This window comes from Anastrepha ludens, chromosome 5, assembly GCF_028408465.1.
Source record: "Anastrepha ludens isolate Willacy chromosome 5, idAnaLude1.1, whole genome shotgun sequence".
Lineage (NCBI taxonomy): Eukaryota > Metazoa > Arthropoda > Insecta > Diptera > Tephritidae > Anastrepha > Anastrepha ludens.
The window spans coordinates 95,922,205-95,942,549 of record NC_071501.1 but is presented as its reverse complement, the minus strand read 5'-3'; the positions used below and the strand labels follow the sequence as shown (position 1 = coordinate 95,942,549).

The following is a 20,345-nucleotide window of genomic DNA, read 5'->3' as shown; positions in this document are numbered from 1 at the left end:
TTTTTACCACTCTCCTACAATCTCAGGAGGAAAGGAACAACTTCGACACTACAGTCTATGTAGACGGCTCTAAAATGAATTGTGGTGTTGGAGTAGACTCATAGACTTGGAATTGAAAAATCGGTGTGTCTTCTCAATACTTGCAGTGTCTTCCAGGCGGTTACATCAACCTCTAAACTGGTAGAATAAAGTAGGAGTAGCCTTACCACCTTGCGTGAAAATCTCAACGTTACCTTAATTTGGGTCCCGCGACATGGGAAGATTACAGGTGACGAAAAAGCAGATGAACTCGCAAGAGAGGGATATGCCGTCAATGACGTTCTGAATATCGATTCTATTTACACCACTGGGTGCAATAAAGAATACTATTTCCGCAAAATGGAGATGAAGATACCAAATCATATTTAAAATTAGCAAAATTAAATTACAACCTCAAAAAAATGTCAACATTGATAAACATGAAACAACGCCTGGAAACTTACGGCAGTCATAACTGGCTTTTGTTCTGTCTTGGAACAAGCAGCCAAAATGAGCATTCCTCACAACGCACACTGTCATAGTTGTAAACAACCTGAAGAAAATAAAAAAAAGGAAAATATTTTCCATTTCCTCTGTGAAAGCCCTGCCTTATGGAAGGAGAAAATGTCACTCTTGAGCAAACCACTGCTCGAGAGCTATCTAGCTTAGACATCAACAACCTAATAAGGTTTTTAAACCACACAGACTGAATATAATCATACTGTCAATAACCTTGTTTAATTGGTAGCAAGGATGCGGCAACAAAATGGTGCGGAAGCGCTAGTTTGATTCTGGCTGAATTACCTTTTCAACCAACAGGCATTCCTCACCTTAAAATGAGAGCGGATGCGAGATCAGTGCACTATTACTTGGATGTATGTGTGTCTCACTATCTCTTCGATACAAAACAGATATTTATTATTTTTTGATTTTCTTTTCTGAAGGATATTTGCCTGCGCACACACCTGAGAGTGCTGCGGCTCATACATGCCGAAATTTTCTTCTGGGTGCACTCATCAACACCTAGGCGGACAGACCCACCTACACGCATGCAAAAACTTCAGGTCATCAGCAGCCCGCCTATAAGCGGCATGCAAAGTCAGCGCTCGCCTTGTCGTATGTGAGTGAATTAGAGCTACTGAAAACACACAAAAAAAAAAAAGGGCAAAAACAATAACAATAGGGAAAGTAAAAGCATAGGAACAGCGCCTGATATGGCACTCCCAGTTCAGAATTTCTGGTGTCACTTGCCAGCCTTTTTTATTTCGCCACAACTTAGCATACGCCACACAAACTTATGAGTATTCAAATACGAATGTGTGTACATAATGAACATACAAACATACTGCTAATATCATCGTAACATTTACAAATGTTGTGTTGGTTGCTTTATGAGCTAGTTGTAGTAGGTGTATACAGAGTTTGCGGTCAGTAAACTTCTTCTGCTAGAATAAATAAAAGTTTTTACTCTCAACTTTTTTACTTCATTATTTTATTACTCATACGCTCTTTCAAATTGTTGACTGCCTCATCCATCATCAAAAATAATAAAAGAACAAAATTCAGGTTCAGTGAGTGTCAACCACCCTGTATTCAATGAACTGCACCCATACAATTGAGCATTAATATGGTTGCTCATTCTTGTCAAAACCAACGAAGTTTGCCGTTAAGGATATTTCAAATTCAGTATTCCTTTAGCTTTTGCACTAAACGCTTCCTCCGAGGAGGAGCAAAATTAAGATAAATTTAAAATTTAATATATTGTATATGTTTAGTATAATATAAAATAGTTCCACATCAAAGCAGTATTTGAAATAGTATTTCGTGCATATAATAAATTTGAAATTGATAACGAGCTCCAAGTGCAAAGAATTGAATTTTTTGTGTAAACAATTTTTTTAGCCTAACACAGTTCCTTGAATTTGAAATTGAATAACTTTCTAAACAATAAACTACGCGACCTATCAGTGGTGCTTACACATCAGCAGCAATGAGTGCAGAAGAGGATTCTGAAACTGCTTGGCTGGAGACCGTCACTATTGGTGGATTTCGCGCGTGGCATATAATTGCGATATGTCTCGGCATCTCTTTAAGTATTTGTATGTGTGAACGGAATTCATAAATATATATGTATGGATATTTCTTCGTATGTACATATGAACGTATTCAGATGTTTACTAATATATTTAAGTTTTCCTTAGAAAAGCTTGCACTAACCTTAAAAAATCTCAACAATATCTCACATGTGCCAAAATGTTCATTGACTTGTAAAGTATAAATATTTTTGCAAATAGGTATTTGAAAATATGTTATATTTCACTAATATCGAGACTAAAATCCACTTCTTTTAATGAATGTACTAAGAACGATCAAGAAGAAAAAAAAAATGATAATAATAATAATGCCAAGTGGAGCAAAATTAATCACCCAATTTTTACTAGATAAAAACAATGATTTTGAGTGATGGAATTCTTGTCTAAGATTGACATACGGCGCCATTTGCAAACATTATAAATCTTCCGAAAGGGGGATTCATTTTGTGCCTCCTTGCAGTAGTAGCACTACTCAAAAAATCTCCAACTCAATTCGACTTTTATTGATGTTTTGATTTAAAGAGCAATGCTGCACTTGGCTTTCCTCTTGTGTTGGATTGTAAGGGCATCTGTCATAAAACTGTAACAGTAATGTGCCCACATAGCCTATGTAGGGGGCTCCCATCTTCCTCGGTAATGATTTTCGAGCGCAGCGACATCTTGCTGAATCCTTATCCGTCACTAACAGAGCCCATATTTTGCCGAAAAAGCTCAAATATGAGAGAAGAAATGCAATTTTAGCCACATGTTGCACCCAATTTTATAATAGCAGTTAAAAAGCATAGCGGCCGCCGTAGCCGATTACCATTCGGTAGTACCCGATAGGAAACGATTTTCTAATAGAGTTGACCCATGGACAGGCAATAGAAAACCTCCGAGTATTTTCGCCATGAATAAACTCCTCATAAAAACCATCTGACATCCGAAGGAGGTATAAAACTGTAGGTCGTTGTGAAAAAGCAGTTGTGAAAAAGCATCAAGACGCGCGCGACAAATGGGAGGAGGAGCTCGGCCAAATTCAAAATAAAGGATGTAAGCGCCAATTGGGTATGGGAGATGGGGCTATTGTCAGGAGTGGATATTGCGGAAAACACTCTGATTGCCATGCACTTGGGCATGGCCAGAAACGACTCCTTTGTTGAATGGTTCAAGCAGCTCATAACCTCCAATTTGAGCTAGACATACACCGGATAGCTTCTTGATAATTATCATGAAGTAAACTAGTTCAAGAAATTGACATCCGCAGGGCTGCCGGGCTGTAAAAAATTATGATGCCTGCTACTATAGGGATAGACACCTTGAATTAAATCGTATTATATCATATTGTCGGCCGCCGTAGCCGAATGCCTTGGTGCGTGACTACCATTCGGAATTCACAGAAAGAACGTAGGGTCGAATCTCGGTGAAACACCAAAATTAAGAAAAATATTTTTCTAATAGCGGTCGCCCCTCGGCAGACAATGGCAAACCTCCGAGTGTAATTCTGTAATAAAAAAGCTCCTCATAAAAAAAAATATCTGCCGTTCGGAGTCGGCTTGAAACTGTAGGTCCCTACATCTGTGGAACAACATCAAGACGCACACCGCAAATAGGAGGAGGAGCTCGGCCAAACACCCAAAAAGGGTGTACGCGCCAATTATACATATATATATGATATATCATATTGTCGAAAAGTAGGTTGCGTCGAGCCGGACCCGTCCATAAAAATTAACGCCCTCAAGAAACGGAAATACGCCTCGAATACAACAAATAATACTAGAAGTGATAATGAAGCGCAGATAGTATTGATCCGCAGAGAACTACCGTTTCCATTTTGTCTATAAACATTGACCTATCCACTTAGGTTAGATTAGAATGGAGGAGGAAGGGAGGGGAGTTGAGTATTTGCGGATTAAGAACGATGACCTATCCAATCACGAACAGGTAAATTGTCGAAATGTGACTGTGGTTTTATTTTCGATGGCACCTCGTTTCGCTTTTTCAGAAAATCCCTTTAATTGCGTTACACGAAAATACCAAGCGACTTGATTCGTTATCTTAATTTTTCCCTTAGACCAACCATACGAATGTGTGTAAAATATTCAACAGGATTTAGGAATGCACAACTGGTCCGAATTTCTTATATCACGACCAAAAAATCCTAAATTACATTACTTAATTAAGTCAGAAAGTGTCTTTCTTCGATTCGGGCACAGGAACTGCTTCTCCGCTCTCAGTAAAATGACAAAGACTCCGTATTAAAACTCCACCCTTAGATATGGATTGTTTTTCATTTGAACATCGTTTCGAAATACCGAAAACTCACATCGCCGGGACTATAGGCACAGAGCGACGCTTGGTTTCAATTTTGAAGTGTTGGTATTATTGACACATTGTTGTTGTTTTTTCTTTGAAAATGCTGCGCATAAATGCTTCATTAGCTGTTTTAGCCTAATTCACCTCCAATTTACGATAAACGACTTGAAGTACTCCTAAAAATGAAGTAACTTACAATATTCTGCTGCCTTTGAATGGTATATAGTTTCAATGATAAGCAAAAATGCTCCCTCGGCATGGCCTGCTGAACGGCAACCGCATTTTATACCATTTGAAACCTGAGACCTCCGAATGCTTGCTCGAATTTACCCGGCTATGGTGGCGTTGAAAAATCAAAAAACAATTTAAACTCTTGAAAAACATTATAGCTCATACCACTGCTGGATTAAGACCCGAAGACGCCAGACGTGCGCTGATAAACTGAGTTGCCACGTGCACGTACCACCAAGCCAGCCATTTGAAGAACCCCACAATTAATCAAAAGGTTTACTTTTTCTGATGAATCAAAAATGTTTGAAAAATAATGAATGGTTTTTTGTATACTTCTAAAAAAAGTATACTGATAATCGCTTACACAATTTTGGCCGAGTTTAATTCGTGCTAACTGGCGCCCGTTGAACATACAAAGTAAAGCCAAGTCTCTTCCTCTGCTACCAACAGCTGGTACCACATCGAATACTTTCAGAACCGAAACGTTTGTATCCATTCGAATTATTGCGATACGCTTGTCCACCGGAGTGAATGAAAGTATGACACTTGGCACCGAAGCCTCTCTTCTAACAAAAATTCAATACCGAATTTGCACTCGTGTACATGGGAGTTGTAGTAGATAACACAGGATCCAATGTCCTTCTTGCCTTATCCCGACCATCACATCTCTTAAATAGCAGGAATATCACCCTTACCTTATTTTTACTAGGACATCAACCAGCTCGGCAGAGGCACCCCCCATTAACGGACCGAATATTCCATTGCTCTTAATTCGTTCGCCGTGATCGTCATTAGAGTAGGTAGTTCTCATCCGAGACTTTGCTTGCTTTTTCATTGGAGGAGGATTTTTACGTGGCGGACCAAAACCCAGCGCACCACCAAATATCCTGGGTTGTTTCGCAACAAAAAGCCGAAAATGCAAACCTTCAAACAAAGCATTTGAAAACAACTCACAGCCAGTCAGTCAATCAGTCGTTGACCGGTTTTACAAACTAATGGTTCCAACGATATTATTCTGGTGATATGGTCGTCGAAGGTGAGGCACGCTCTGGTAGGCTAAATGTCGAATATTTTGGAAAAATCTTAGATAACATCTTATGTCACTTATTCCACTGCTCAGAAATTTCGGAGTAGTCAGAAAACTGTTCAGAACCATTTTCCTGTGAGGATAGTTGTAACTATATTATATTTTACACTTTTGTTAATAATATCTTTAAATTTTACACTACAAATTGATATACTGACTTTTTGGGCAACTTGCCTTTCAATAATCTTAAATTTTTGTTCGAATTTTAAAATATATAAATATTAAAAATATGCAGTATTCGTGGTCATATGTACATACATAGATAGCTAAGAGCTAATAAGTTTCTACTCTTTCATGAAGATTTAAAAAAATTAGGTTTTTTTTCTTTTAAAAATCTAGTAATTATGGTCTGCTGTTGCATTCGCTTCCGGATACCGCGCACAAAACAAGAAATAGAAGCTGACTACCAGCGTAAGCAAATAACGAAGAAATTCCGTGAAAAACTTCAGCAAATCAAAAACTCTGAAATGGACGAAATGGATTTACAAAAAGGTGAAAGAGAACTTAGAAAATAATAATTGGCTTATTATGTTTATTGGCGTTGAATCTATGTATTATAAGTACTATAAATGATTATTTATTAAATGTAAATAATTTGTTGCAGGACATAGCAAAAAAGAGAGCACTGATGTTGATAGAAAAATTGCTAGTATACTTCAGGAGAATTTGTGTCCATATTTGCCTAATATCGCTGGTACTTTTAAATTTTTTTTGTATAAAATATTTTGATCTCTCTTTCTTGTCATGCATTGCAGCGCAGCACTGTATAAAATAATTTTGCGCAATTTGTATAAAAAAAAATTCTTATTAAAACTTAAGTGATAAGTTATAAATATGTTTTTTTCTTTTTATTATATTTATACTAGCGAAAACCCGCCCGTTCCGCTGGTCGTCTTTAAAAAAATCAAGATTAATTAATTAAATTAAGCCGAAAAATCCTGTGTGTTTTTTATAAAAATTCTCGCGCATGAATAGTAATGAAAGAAGTTTTGAATAGTAGTAGCAATTAAAAACCGTTTGATGTGATTTACTTTATTACTTTTTTTATTGCAATGCTCTTTGGTATACAATATTCTTCGTTTTTCCATGCGTTGTTGAATAAATTAACAATACCGATGGCTTACCAACTCTTGAGCATGAAACATAAAGTTGGCCATGAGAAAAACATGGGTATTCTAAATCAATACCACAAGTAATCGCGAATGCAAGGCGAACAGGAAATTGAAGACGTTGGTATCATTGGTATTCGCGGTATTAAAACGTCTTCACCAGAGTATTTTCCATTCAAAATTGTTGCTTCAATGACGTTATTCATCAATCTCTTAACTCTTAATCGAGTGCCATTACATAGTCGTGGTTGATTTATGTTTCTCAACATAATAATCGGTGCTCCTATTTTCAAGTTTAGCATGTGTGGCGGTAATCCAGGTAAATCAAGGGAATTCAAAAATTCAGAGGGATAATTTACAATATCATCTTGATTTGTAACAGTGTCAACGGATCGATATGTTTGCTCTGGACTTGGTATGTTAGCCAAAATAGCCGCATTCATTTCATTCACATCTTTATTTTTGCCAGCCATGATGGCTCGGTCACTAAGCCAATCATGATTTTTGTAATTTTGAGGCAAATTTGGGAAAATACTTTGAATTAACTGTTCTTTCGTTTGACTTATTTGATAAAAGTTTGATTGTAAAGTTATTAAGCCAGTTAAATTGTCGACAAGAACTTTGCCATTTCCAATATCCAATAATTGCTGTGAAAATTCAGCAGTTGATGGATCAGTTTGCATTAGAACACGTACATTTGTAGTTAGTTTGAGTGTTTGAACATGTCTCCACAAATATGATGATTTCAAACATGCAGCCAATTCATCTGCTACAGTTGCTCGAGGAATAACAGGCAGTGTTTGTCTAAAATCACCTGCCAGCAGCACTAAGGCACGACCAAACATTTCATTTTTACTACGAAAATCCCGTAATGTCCTATCAAGCGCTTCCAGTGACTTTTTATGTGCCATCGAAAAAGCGGAAAAGGAGAAGAGAACTGTTCTATTTCCCCCCCCCCGCTTTAACCCAGCTATGTGTTCAGGTGCAAATGACTTTTTTGCGTGAAGTCTGATATAAAATAAGTTCTATTTACTCTTCTTAAATTTATATAAACTTTTCCAAGCGAAGTAAAAAACTGGCATATATTTGCTTCAACCGTATATTTGTGAGTACACAGGTAATACGTAAATATATGAATGATATAGGTAATATCTCATATTAGCATAACCTTTCTGTAAAAAATTAAGGAAACGATCACCAATCACGCCGGCAATGATACAATGAATTGTTCACTATAACTGACTTCAGATTAAAGTTTATATAATAAGCGTAACATTTAAAAAATTTTTTAGAATTTTTTTTTAATTTTTAATAATAAGTGGTCTTCCTGTTCCTCTTCCTGCAGCTATTCCTTTTCCTCTTTCACCTCCAGCTCCATCTCCTTTCTTTATCCCGGAAACGGGCAGTAAAAATTACTTCACTTAAAAGCTTTCATCAACAGCTTCCATCTGATACCCATATTGTACAAACACATCCAAGGGTACCTTGGTCCACCTTTTCGGCTATATCTCGAGACCCTGGACACTCAGAGATCTAAAAAATACTCTGTATTAAAGCACTCATCAGTAGCTTTGATTTGATACCCACAATGTAAAAACACATCCCCACACACGACCAAAATGTATTCCATTCTAATGAATGCTATATGCGGTGCAAAAAATACGTGCGGCAAATAGCAAAAACACACTCACTTAACTGACGCACCGCACACACACGCGTTATCGGATTTCAACCAAACTTCACAGAAACCTTTGCCAAAGTAACACCAACAATATGTGAAACTTTCATTGTTTTCCTTAAACGCGTTGCTGAGATTACCCCGGACAAATGCACACTTTTATTCGGCTTAATTTTTATATATATAGATTCAACTCAATCTTTTATTGAAATTAATTACACTGTGTGACAAAAAAAATGTATTACTTTTCCCAGGTTTAAACGTGTTACAGGCTTAGTCAAGTAGAAAATACTGCTTACTCCGAATTTTGAATTGACCATCAAAATCTGGATTTAGAGTTGAAACAGCCATTTTTCATAGGTTGATGCATATTCTTCTATTTATTTATTCGATGAGATAATTCAAATAACGAAACCAGCGTTGCTAGCGGCAAGTCATCTTCGCGCTCGAATTCAGTTGACGGATTTCTATTTTTGTCAAACCCTGCTTTTTGGAAACAGTGTTTTATGGTTTCCGGTTGAACCTTTGCACAGGTTTCGATGATAAATTTTAAAATTTTGAATCACTCCTTGATCTAAAGACTGACAAATTGAAGCCGTGTTACTAGGTAAAAAAAATAGTTTGCTATTCTTTAAACGTATATCACGAGGGTGAGATGCTGCGTTGTCTAGAAATAACAGTATTTTTCTGTTTTGCTACTCCATTTTTCGGTCAAATTTCAGTAGCCATTGTGTCAACGCTTCACATGCCATTCACGCGTTCTTATTTGATTGCCAATACAATAACAAGTGGTTTTTCTTTTTCTCCTGCCATATTTGCACAAAATAGGGCAATAAGCCTTTCCTTTGATAATTCGCCTCCAGGGCTTACCTCATTTTTTAAAGTTAAAGTTTTGTTTGGCAATGTTCTGAAGAAAAAAGCCATTATGGATATCTATAGGGCTATAGCCGACTAGCATTGCTGGAAGTTTTTCTAAAAACATCTTGCATCTCTACAGCAACACTTTCACCAGAAATTCACCGCCATTTTTATAGTCAGCCGTTACAATCGTTTTTGGCGATTTCTTTTGTCTTTGTCTGTATTACCGATACAGATATGGGAATATTTGCGAAACCAGTGGAAACACTTTTCATACATTTTTTTACCATCTACATTCTTAAATGATATTTGTGTGTCCGCATTGTCCACATACATCAATTTTGTTCAAATAACAAAAGACTGACGATGAGCGCAACCTAATAAATATTATATAATCGGACTTATTTCTTTTAAAATTTCATATAGACACTCAGTGATGGCATTATACCAAACGTACGGAATTAATTGTGTTTTATTTGGAAAAATTATGTTTGCAAGATTTGCAAATGCGTCCGCTCAACGAAGGTTTTTGTTTGATTCATTATGAAAAGATTAGGTAATGATTTCTAGCATCTACCAAAGCGGGGCAATCCTGGAATATATGGTGGAATCCACATTGTGCCCAGACTGGAGGTGGTTCCCCAGTCAGGGTATGTTGATGTGTGTCAATAGTGCGGCCAAGACGTAGCCAGGAGAAATGTTTTATTTGACTTTTCCCTACGCCGGTGGGTTATTGTGGGGGTAATAGCTCTCGGTTTAACGTAGTGTAGTGGTGGTGGGTGTAGTTTAGTCACTCTAGTTTCATTCTGCTGTTGAGATATCGTTAATTGTTTACAGAATATCTCTCTTTTCGCATGTGGGATCTTTTGTTATCGGTGATGAGGCGGCTTGTTTGGCCGCACTGTCTGCCATCTCGTTACCGTTCCTATTCCTATATGGATTAGTATCCAAAGTAAGCGTAAGGAAGCCTCCTTGCCAATGGGCGTATCTCTTATTCTGTTAATGGTTGATGAATTGTATAGATGGTTAAGAACTGCTTTGAGAACTGATTTGCTGTCGGCACATATGAGAGTTTTACGGTCATTTTCCAAGGCCATGTTTATAGCATGACAAACGGCAACTGCTTCTGCAGCAAAAACAGATGCACAGACCGGCATAGTTTGCACCCGTAAAGCGTCTCCATTTGTGTCAACCACTGCAAAGCTGGCTGGTACGTTATCCGATTTTGAGCCATCTGTGAACCACAAAGTCCAATTGTCAGCTACATAATATGTCTTGAGCTCCTGGAATATAGAAAGGAATACATCGGGTGATGTAGTTTTTTTTTTTTGCAAATTTGTATAGGCAGACGTCACAGGATACTTTCATTATCTTTCATTGTGGGTTTGTTGCTTGGTAGTTTACCATCAGATTGGATAACAGTAGCTTGTTTCCGATTCCAAATATTTGATACATAACAGAAGAAACTTTTTGTGGGCTTTTGGATGGAAAAGAAGTTTAGGGATGAGTCTCGATTGAATCTGATGTATTCTTTCTTCAATTGTTGGTAGGCCAGCCGCAGCTAAAAAGTTTTTTATTGGAGTTGTACGAAGTGCAAAAATACTCGTGCGCACCGCTTGGTAATATACTGGCCTGAAGATGTTTAAAGCCGATTTTGGTAAGTTGCCAAAGAGGAACAGCCCGTCGTCTTGGTATAGGAAAAAAATTCCGCCCAAAAGACATGCTCGTCTAATAGAGGTGTCCGTTAGTAGAAGTTTCTCTGTACATAGTTTCAACGAACTTTTGATGCCAAAATTTTGAAAACTGAATTTTCATAAGTATGCTAATAATAATATACTCTACAAAAACTTGCAACATTTTACTGCGAGACAAAATACAAAAGGCAAATAAGACAAAATTCGCATATGTAAAATAAGCAATACGTATATATGTAAACTTCTTAACACACACATCGTGTAAATCATAAATTTTCAAACACCCACAAAAATTGTTTTTTGAAATTTCGCTGAAAGTAAATTTCCACACATTACACCATCTCACTAAAAGTTCTATATCGAAAACTTTTCCAGTGTTGCACAGTGTTAATAATTGTATTATATTAAAAATATTATCATAATATGAAAATTCTAATTGTACCTATAAGTGAATGTCATAGTATTTATGTTAACACTTAAACGACCGCTCACGAGACTTCTCGTGCTTCAGTACCGAAACGTAAACGACCAGCAACGATCCTAACGGTAATTGATAAATATTGGAATGACTTCACATGAGGCAGGTTTTAGTGCGTATATACTTGAACTTCCTGAATACTGTTTGGTATTCTCTCAATAATTTCAAAATAATTTTCAAAAAAGTAAATTCCCTTGAATAATGTCAAGAAAATAATTTGTATAACTAATGAGTGTATGCAGATGATTTGTCGGATATATCGAGCGATAAAGGCTTTAATTCTGTTACTGATTATGGAGATAGTGTGTATGATGGTGACTATTTAGACCAGTGGTCGCCAACCTTTTCAATGTGTTGAGCTACTTTCAAGATTTTGAAATAAACAGCGAGCTACTTGCACAAGCCAACATAAATTAAATAATACACAGTTATAATCGACATACAATACATCTATTTATTTTACTAATATACGTTCTATATATAATAAACTTATGTCTTATAGTGCTTATACTTATCCATAACTACATCCATGTTCACACCTATCAATCGTAACAAAATTTTTTGCAGTCATAACGGCAAATCACAAGCGACTTAAAAAAACAACAAAGAGCATATTTAATGAGAAGGTTGACATTCTGACTCATCGATAATTTTTTTAATATTTTCAGTATAATTTGATACAGTCATTCGAATACAGCTATCCAAATGTATATCTGTAAGCCGATTGCGGTATTTATTTTTAATAAATTTCATATTGGGAAAAGAAGATTCACACAAATAAGTTGAACTGAATAACGCTTTCACTTTCAACGCAACACGACATAAAACTGAATACTTATCTTTACTTACTAAAGTCCATATACATTTTGTATTTGAGCCTAAAGATTTTAAAGTCAAGTCACTTTGAAAAGCAATCAGTTCCATTTCTGTCACAGCAATGTCTTCGCCAAAGTTGTTCATAACACAAGTTGCAAACTGTTGTATATCAATGTCCATGAAGGGTGGAACAACAAATTGCGTCACTAAAGCAATTTTGCTGAAATCCATGAAACGATTTTTGAAGTTTTCCTTCAAGTTAGAAACTATTTCCATATGATATTTACTGTCATAGGGCTCTAATAGATTTTTGGATATCTTTTCGGAAAGAATAGGAAAATGCTTAGTATCGTGGTTTTTTAGGTTTTGTTCCCAAAATTCAAGTTTGATAATAAATGCATTTATATCAGAAATCATTTCCGCTAATTATTTATCCCTGCCTTGAAGCTGCAAGTTAAGCTCATTTAATTTCTCTGTAATGTCTACAAGAAAACCAAAATCTCTGAGCCAAGTCGAATTTTCCAGTTCAGGAAAGGTTCATCGCGTTCTTTGAAAAATTGGAGTATAGCAGGCAGGACATCATTGAAACGTTTGAGCACTCGTCCTCTGCTTAACCATCGCACTTCAGAGTGAAGAAGTAGCTCTCCGTATTGACAGTCAATTTCATCAGTCAAGGTTTTAAATAATCTTCTTTGTAACGCTTGAGCTCTAATCTTGTTCACAATTTTCACCACCAGTTTCATAACGTTGTTCAAATTTAGAAAATTTCCACATAATGCTTGCTGATGTATAATACAGTGGTAACTAAGAAATTGTGGAAAACTTTCCTCCTTATGACATAGCGCCACGAGCCCCTTATCACAACCCACCAAAGCTGGAGCACCGTCAGTTGTCAGGCCTACCATTTTTGATATTGGAATTTTCTCAAAAGAGATGAGATTTTTTAAATGAGAAAACAGCTCTAGCCCAGTAGTATGTCCTTTGAGTGGAATAAACTTCAAAAGATCTTCTTTAATTGTAAAATCACTAAAAGCCATCCTGACAAATATGGCCATCTGTGAGGTGTCAACTACATCTGTTGATTCATCCAGTTGCAGTGAAAAATAAATACAGTTATCTAAGTCACTTCTTAACTGTAAAAAAATAGCATTGCTCATTACTTCTACTCGCCTCATCACTGTATTAGCAGAAAGTTGCATAGATTTTATATCAGACACTATTTCGTCTTTATTTCTAAAGTTGGCGAATAAAGAATCTGCAGCTTCCAAAAATGCTTGTTTTATGATTTCCCCGTCTTCATAAGGTTTTTTCTTTTGTGCAAATATCTGGTAAACACGATAAGATGCTTCATTTGCAGCCTTATTTTTGTTTAACGGGCATGCCTTCTCAAAATTCGAATGTACAGTTTTATGATGCCTCTCAATATTTCCTTTTTTAGGAACTGACACAGATGTATTACATAACAAACAAACACTTTTGCCTTTAACTTCTGTGAAGAAGTATTGTTCTTCCCATTCCGAATGGAAATGGTATGTCTTCGCCTTCTTACTACTGCTTGCCATAATGTTTCGAACTCTAACCCAACCGCTGCACGCAGAACGTTGATAATGCCGTTCAGTATTAAACTGAGCGCAATGTCGACGTGCATTGCGTATATATAAAGGCAAAAAATTCTCGAACACGCTAATCGGTTCCAGCCGATCCTAGAACGGAGACGCGACTTCGCGTCGTGTTTGTCGGCGCAAAATCGCTTACCGCAGTATTGCCGCTGTTTATCTATTTATTATGAAAATTTCTGAAATTTGCTAATACTGGTATGATTTTCAGACTTGGATTTTTTGCAACGTGAGCAGCGCGAGCTACCAGAATTGCCTTTGCGAGCTACCGGTAGCTCGCGATCGACGGGTTGGCGACCACTGATTTAGACAGTTTTGAAGACTGTGTCAGAATTAATGATACTGATGATGATGAGATTATAGAGCGCAAACGTAAAACTATGACACTAAATACTCGTATAAGTTGTAGGGAGTCGGAACAATCGAAAAAATGCAAATATTTGGACAAAGGACAGAATTATAAATCTAGAAGCATTTGAAGGCAATTCTGGAGTAACAATTTTACGAGAAGATTTTCAAAATGTACCGCAACTGATCCTGGTAAAAAAAATGTTTACCTCCGCCCCCATGGTACAAACTAATATTTATTATGTGCAAAACAAGGCCAAGTATAAGCCTCAATGTAAATCTTTGAAATTTCAACAAGTAACATGTACAGAATTGAAGAACTTCGTTAGTCTGATATTTCTATTGGAGCACAACTTTAAATCAGATTTGAAGGAATACTGGTCAACTGATCCCCTCATTGAAACACCAATCTTCTCGGCAATCTTAGAGTAAACCTACGGGAAATAATATGCGGTCATATAAGTGTTAAAGAAGAGCCCATCGGGTTGGTCTAATAACTAAATTAAGATTATTATACAAGGTGAAGTCCAAAATAAACAAGACTGAGCTAAAAGAGAAACGACAGGAGCTTTGTTCTGATAACTTCGAGCTTATTTATTCAAAATAGTCCCCTCTGGTCTCGATAGACTGTTCTCCGCGATCTAAAAGCTTTTCGAAAGTGTGTTTCAGGTCATTGAGCGGAATGTCCTTCAAGTTGTCGGCACAAGCCTTTTGAATGGCCTCTATGGACGCAAAACGTTTTCCTTTCATGACCAAATGCAATTTTCCGAATAGGTAGAAGTCACAGGAAGCCATATGAGGCGAATACGGTGAGTGGTTGATGGTTAAAATGCGATTTCTAGTGAAAAAATCAGTCACAAGAGTGGATCGGTGAGATCGAATGCAATGCAACAAACGCTTCAAAACGCCAAGATAGAAAATTGCACTGACGGTTTGATCCGTTGGCACGAACTCCTTGTGGACAATTCCCTTAGAAACGTAAAAACAAATGAGCATCGACTTGATTTTTGACTTCTCAAAACGCGATTTTTTGAGTGGTGACTCATCTGGGGCCTTCCATTCGGCACTTTGACGCTTAGCTTCAGGTTCATGTTGGAAAACCACATTTCATCACCAGTTACAATGTTGTAAAGGAAGTTCTCGTCTTTTCTCGCCTCTTTAATGAGGTCTTTCGAATGTTGCATTCTGAGCAATTTTTGGTCCTCAGTTAACTTGTGCGGAATGAAACGTGCACAGACCTTTCGTAAGCCCAAAAGATCAGTTAAAATGCGATAAATCGATGTTTTAGAGATATTCAACTCCGATTCTATGAATTTCAGCGATGATTTCGGTTCATTTTTGATAAATTTACGAACAATTTCGATGAAGCTTTCGGTGATTACTGATTTTGGGCGACCCGTATGTTCATTGCCTTTATGTCCTCACAACCAGCTCTGAAACGTGTAAACCACTCATGAATTCTGGCACGAGATAGACAATCATCGCCATAAACCTTTTTCATCAATTCAAATGTTTCATAAATGTTTTACCGATTTTTAAACAAAATTTGATATTAGCTCTTTGTTCGAAGGTCGTTTTTGTACCGATGACACAAACATACTGACCGAATTTCACTAAGCTTTCACCGGAAATCAGCTAGGGATGTAACTTCCAATGCACTAACTTATTAAAAAGATGAGGCCATCAAAAACATTTTTATGACGCCAGTCTTGTTTATTTTGGGCTTCACCTTATACTGTATCATATATTGTACCTCAATCACTGTACATATCTGATATTTCACTTTGTATTATAAATCGTAATATACGTGTATATAAAAAAGTGATGTGCCAAATGATAGCAAAGATTTGAAAAAAATTAAATATGTATTTAATATAAGGTGCGAAGCGATTTGAAAAGTATGCAACTACTTTATGGCTGTGTACACAATCAGATAACTTCGTTACTTAATTAATAAATGGTAACTTTATAACATAAAATATTTTAAAAGTAGTCATTCATAACAACTGCATTTTATAATTTTTCAAGACCGCATATTACATATACAAAATATTTTTTTGAGTATAAAAATTCCTCAGTGACTGTCACTCAAAACCGTACACAGCTACTTTTTTAGTTTTGCAATTTTTGCAATATTATTTTTTTTCGTTAATTTAAAAGAAAATATACATAGTTCAGATTAAAAAACAAACTTTCTTTATTTGCAATTCGTTACCCTTGCAAAATAAAATGGTTAAAAAAGAATATTTACAATAAGACAAATCTATAAATTTAAAGATAATCGATATTTTAATCTTCAATACATTGACGTATATTTATTCCGCAGTCATAATAACTTCTTCCTTCCGCTGTCTCGCCTTCCTCCAATCTTTCCCTGTAGTATAAGTTGAAGGAGATTATGCTTATATTTCGGTAGGTTGCGTTTAATGTATCTTCGATGCTTTCTTCCGCTATCAACTCTTCGAAGTATTTCAGAGTTACAGTTAAGATCGGTCCACGGAATTTTCGTCTTTTCGAATGTTTCTATGCGATTCATATCAGAAACTTTCATCGTCCAAGTTGCCATGCCATACAACAAAACTGACAAATATAATATCTCAAAAATAGTATTTTTTGTATTTACATTAAAATCGTGATTTTTCAGAACACTGCTGTATTTATGAAAAACAGTTCTAGCCATTTCTATGCGATATTTAATTTCCATTGAATCATCGCATTTATCATAAATAAATCGGCCAAGGCATTTAAATCTATTAACCCGTTCAATCGGCATGTTATTGCTTGTTGGTGTGAGATTATTGTAGACATTCCTACGACTGATCGACAAAGTTCGTGTCTTATTGACATTGATCTTTAAACCATATACATTCTGTCAAAAAAGTACCGGAAATTGTTCAATAAAACGCAAAACAATTGTCAAATAATTTAAATTTATTTTGTCGCCTTCAAAAGTACCTTTTAAACGCGTTTGAAGAGATCTTCTTCGGCACCTTCAGCGAATTCTGCTCAATGCCCTCTAGCGACTCAAAGCGGCGTCCGCGGAATGGCAATTTAAGTTTTGGGAAAAGGAAAATGTCACATTTTTTATTTGTCGAATTTCTGGTCAAAAAAATGTTCACAACATGAGCCTTGTGGGACAGTGCGTTATCATGGTGCAAGATCCATAAGTTTACTTTCCACAAATTGGGCCGTTTCCTACGCACATTCCCTCTCAAACGTCGCATAACGTCCAAATAATATTCTTTATTTACCGTAGAAGCTTTGGAACAAATTCCGAGTGCACAACACCATGATAATCAAAGAAACAGAGTAGCATGATTTTCACTTTTGACCGACTTTGACGTGGTTTTTTAGGTTTCGACTCATGTGGATAGCGCCATTCAGCCACCTGTTGACTGGTTTGCATGTCAAACTCATATACCCACGTCTCATTACCTGTTATAATGCGTTTGATAAACATTGGGTTCCAATTCACTTCCTCAGCCACCTTCTTCCGATGCATTTTTTGAAAGAAATTCAACCCACTTGGAATGAGTCGAGCAGCTACACGTCTTGGCGTCTCATGCCCAATTGATGGTGTAAAATGTTGCGAATTCATTCATGAGACACGCTAAGGTCATGAGCTACATCCCTAAAACTTAAATGATGGTTTTCCAACCCCATTTTCTTGACTTTGTCGATGGGCGACCAAATCGGGGCAAATCTTCCACGACTTCTCGGCCCTCTGCAAAAGACTTGTACCACTCGTATACCCGTGTTTTTGGTAAAGCACAGTCGCCCTAGGCTTCCTGCAACAGCTTCAGCGATTCGGCACACGAAATCCTGTTCAAAACACAAAATTTCAGACAAATTCTTTGTTTGATATTTTTATCCATAATGAAAATCGCAGAGCACACCTGCGGTTGACTGATATAATTAAATGCCGAAAACAAGCTAACTGACAGATCACGCTCAAACTATGCGGCACTATAGAGCGCAGTTGTACCATTTCAGCAAAAAAAAATAATTTAGTAGTTTAGTATGTGTAACGCGCGCTTTTTAAATTAACAAGGCCTAAGTAGCTAGTGTGCTCTATTAATTAGTGTTATATTTCATATTGCTCTAATAAATAATAATAATAATAAATTAACAATTCCCGATATTTTTTTGACAGACTGTATTTGACTTTGTCTTGTCATACTATCGACCACTCTTTGGATCCGATACTAAAGTTGTGTCATCGGCGTATCTTATGTTGTTTATATTATATATACCCTATGATCAGAAAGTACCGGGAATGTTTAAATAATACAAAATAGAGTTAAATTTCAGGCAAATTTATGACCCGTCTGAAGCAACACACATGTGCCAACATTTAAACCAGTCCTCCATGCACCCCTGGTAGGCCGACGAAGGGATGGCTGTCAGCTTCTTCGTCGCATTCTCTTTGATCTCCTCTATCGACTGAAATCTCCTTCCACGAAGTGGTAACTTCAACTTGGGAAACAAAAAGATGTCGCACGGGGCCATATCAGATGAGTACAGTGATTGTACGATGGTATTTACTTGGTGTTTGGTCAAATAATCCAGCACAGTTTGGGTTCGATGCGATGGCGCTATCATCATGCAAAATCCAAGAATTGTTTGCCCACATTTCCGGCCGTTTGCGACGTACAGCATCTCTCAAACGCTTCAAAATGGATAAATAATATTTTTTATTCTGGCCCGATGGAAGGTACTCATGGTGCACTACGCCTTGGCAATCGAAGAAAACAGTCAACCCGGTACTTTTTGATCATAGGGTATGCAATAACTTTAATACCGTCCAGAGTGTGTTGTTGTTGTAGCAGCATAAACATTCCCCATATTTACATACGTGGAATGCTGCTGGAGTGACAGTCCTTGGCCGGATATAAATCCGGGTCGTTTCGGTAACGTAGAACCGACTGTCGTGGAAACGGCCGTCCAGAGTGTGCTCTGAGGTCGCTTGAAAAATTGCTTCCGAGTAGATGTTAATAAAGAAAAAATACTAGAATCAAAATTCCAAACTTAAGAAAATTTTAAAGAAAAAAAAATTAAAAATATTTGAATAGTTTTTACATTTATTTTTCATTGTTAAAATTGCTGTACGATATTCAATAACACTCACTGTATATTCAAAGTTCTTAATTTGTTGTATTATTTTCTTGTCAAAATGTTAAACTTAAAAACCCCATTAATGTTTCGTCCTTAATTCAATGCGCTTTATTTCATAATTCTTTTACTTTTCATGTATATTGAAAATTGACTCCGCAGTTAAAAAGATATTTAACACAGCAAGACGGAAAGTTCTTAGAATAGTACAAATTTCTCTCCACAGAACTTTGCTATCGTTTGGTAAAAAGACCGTTAATATGTAAATATACACTTAAATTTGTATGGAATTGACGTTTTATTTTCTACCCCCTCTATTACCCATACACGTTTCTGCTTACTATCGGCACAATGCATTTTTCTAAACGATTCCTAAAACTGCTTATTCCTACTTCTATAAATGCAAATACAATCTTATCAACAAAAACAGCACTGCATTCTATCAAATTGGAAGATTTTGAAGTGCCATAACATCCCCATACATCCGCCTGCATGCCTTTGCTTTGTACTTGTTCATGTCGGTCCATTACTTATGCACAAGCGATTGTCGAATGTAAGTAAACATATGGCATAGATATATGATTGTGATACATACATACATACATACCGACATATATATGTATCAGAAATATAATAGATCGAACTAAAACTATTGACTAACAAATTAATATTTTAACATGTTTTTTTTCATATCTGCTTGCAGTCATTGCACATATACAAGCCGAGTATTTATCGGCGCAAAGCAGCTGTGGCACGAGCGACGGCGACAATGCCGCCAAAGATCCTTATGGGAGCATCAAATTCAAAAGCAACATACAAGTGCCTGCGTAAACGAGCACATCCATACATACTTACTCATCTATATATAATATATAAAAATTAGTGAAAAAATAGAGCATTTAAAGAAAACTA

The 20,345-nt window shown here is 36.5% G+C and overlaps 1 protein-coding gene across 2 annotated transcripts; it reads left to right on the top strand.

Annotated features, from left to right (window-relative positions):
* Positions 1-1,881: 1,881 nt before the first annotated feature.
* On the top strand, positions 1,882-20,337 carry LOC128863568 (transmembrane inner ear expressed protein). 2 transcript variants are annotated; one of them, XM_054102789.1, is made up of 4 exons: positions 1,882-2,117; positions 6,064-6,216; positions 19,864-19,986; positions 20,137-20,337. In XM_054102789.1, exons 1-3 carry the CDS (start codon positions 2,009-2,011, stop codon positions 19,902-19,904), a joined length of 303 nt encoding a protein of 100 aa, XP_053958764.1. In that variant the 5' UTR covers positions 1,882-2,008; the 3' UTR covers positions 19,905-19,986; positions 20,137-20,337. The 2 variants fall into 2 exon arrangements, with proteins under 2 accessions (XP_053958764.1, XP_053958763.1); XM_054102788.1 differs by lacking the exons at positions 19,864-19,986; positions 20,137-20,337 and adding an exon at positions 6,329-6,474.
* Positions 20,338-20,345: the final 8 nt, after the last annotated feature.

Bases quoted from the DNA above. Each gene is read 5' to 3' on its own strand.
- LOC128863568 (XM_054102788.1), top strand. From the start codon at position 2,009: ATGAGTGCAGAAGAGGATTCTGAAACTGCTTGGCTGGAGACCGTCACT. The intron at 2,118-6,063 runs GTATGTGTGAAC...TTAAAAATCTAG, and splicing joins CGGCATCTCTTTAAGTATTT to TAATTATGGTCTGCTGTTGC. The intron at 6,217-6,328 runs GTGAAAGAGAAC...AATTTGTTGCAG, and splicing joins CGAAATGGATTTACAAAAAG to GACATAGCAAAAAAGAGAGC.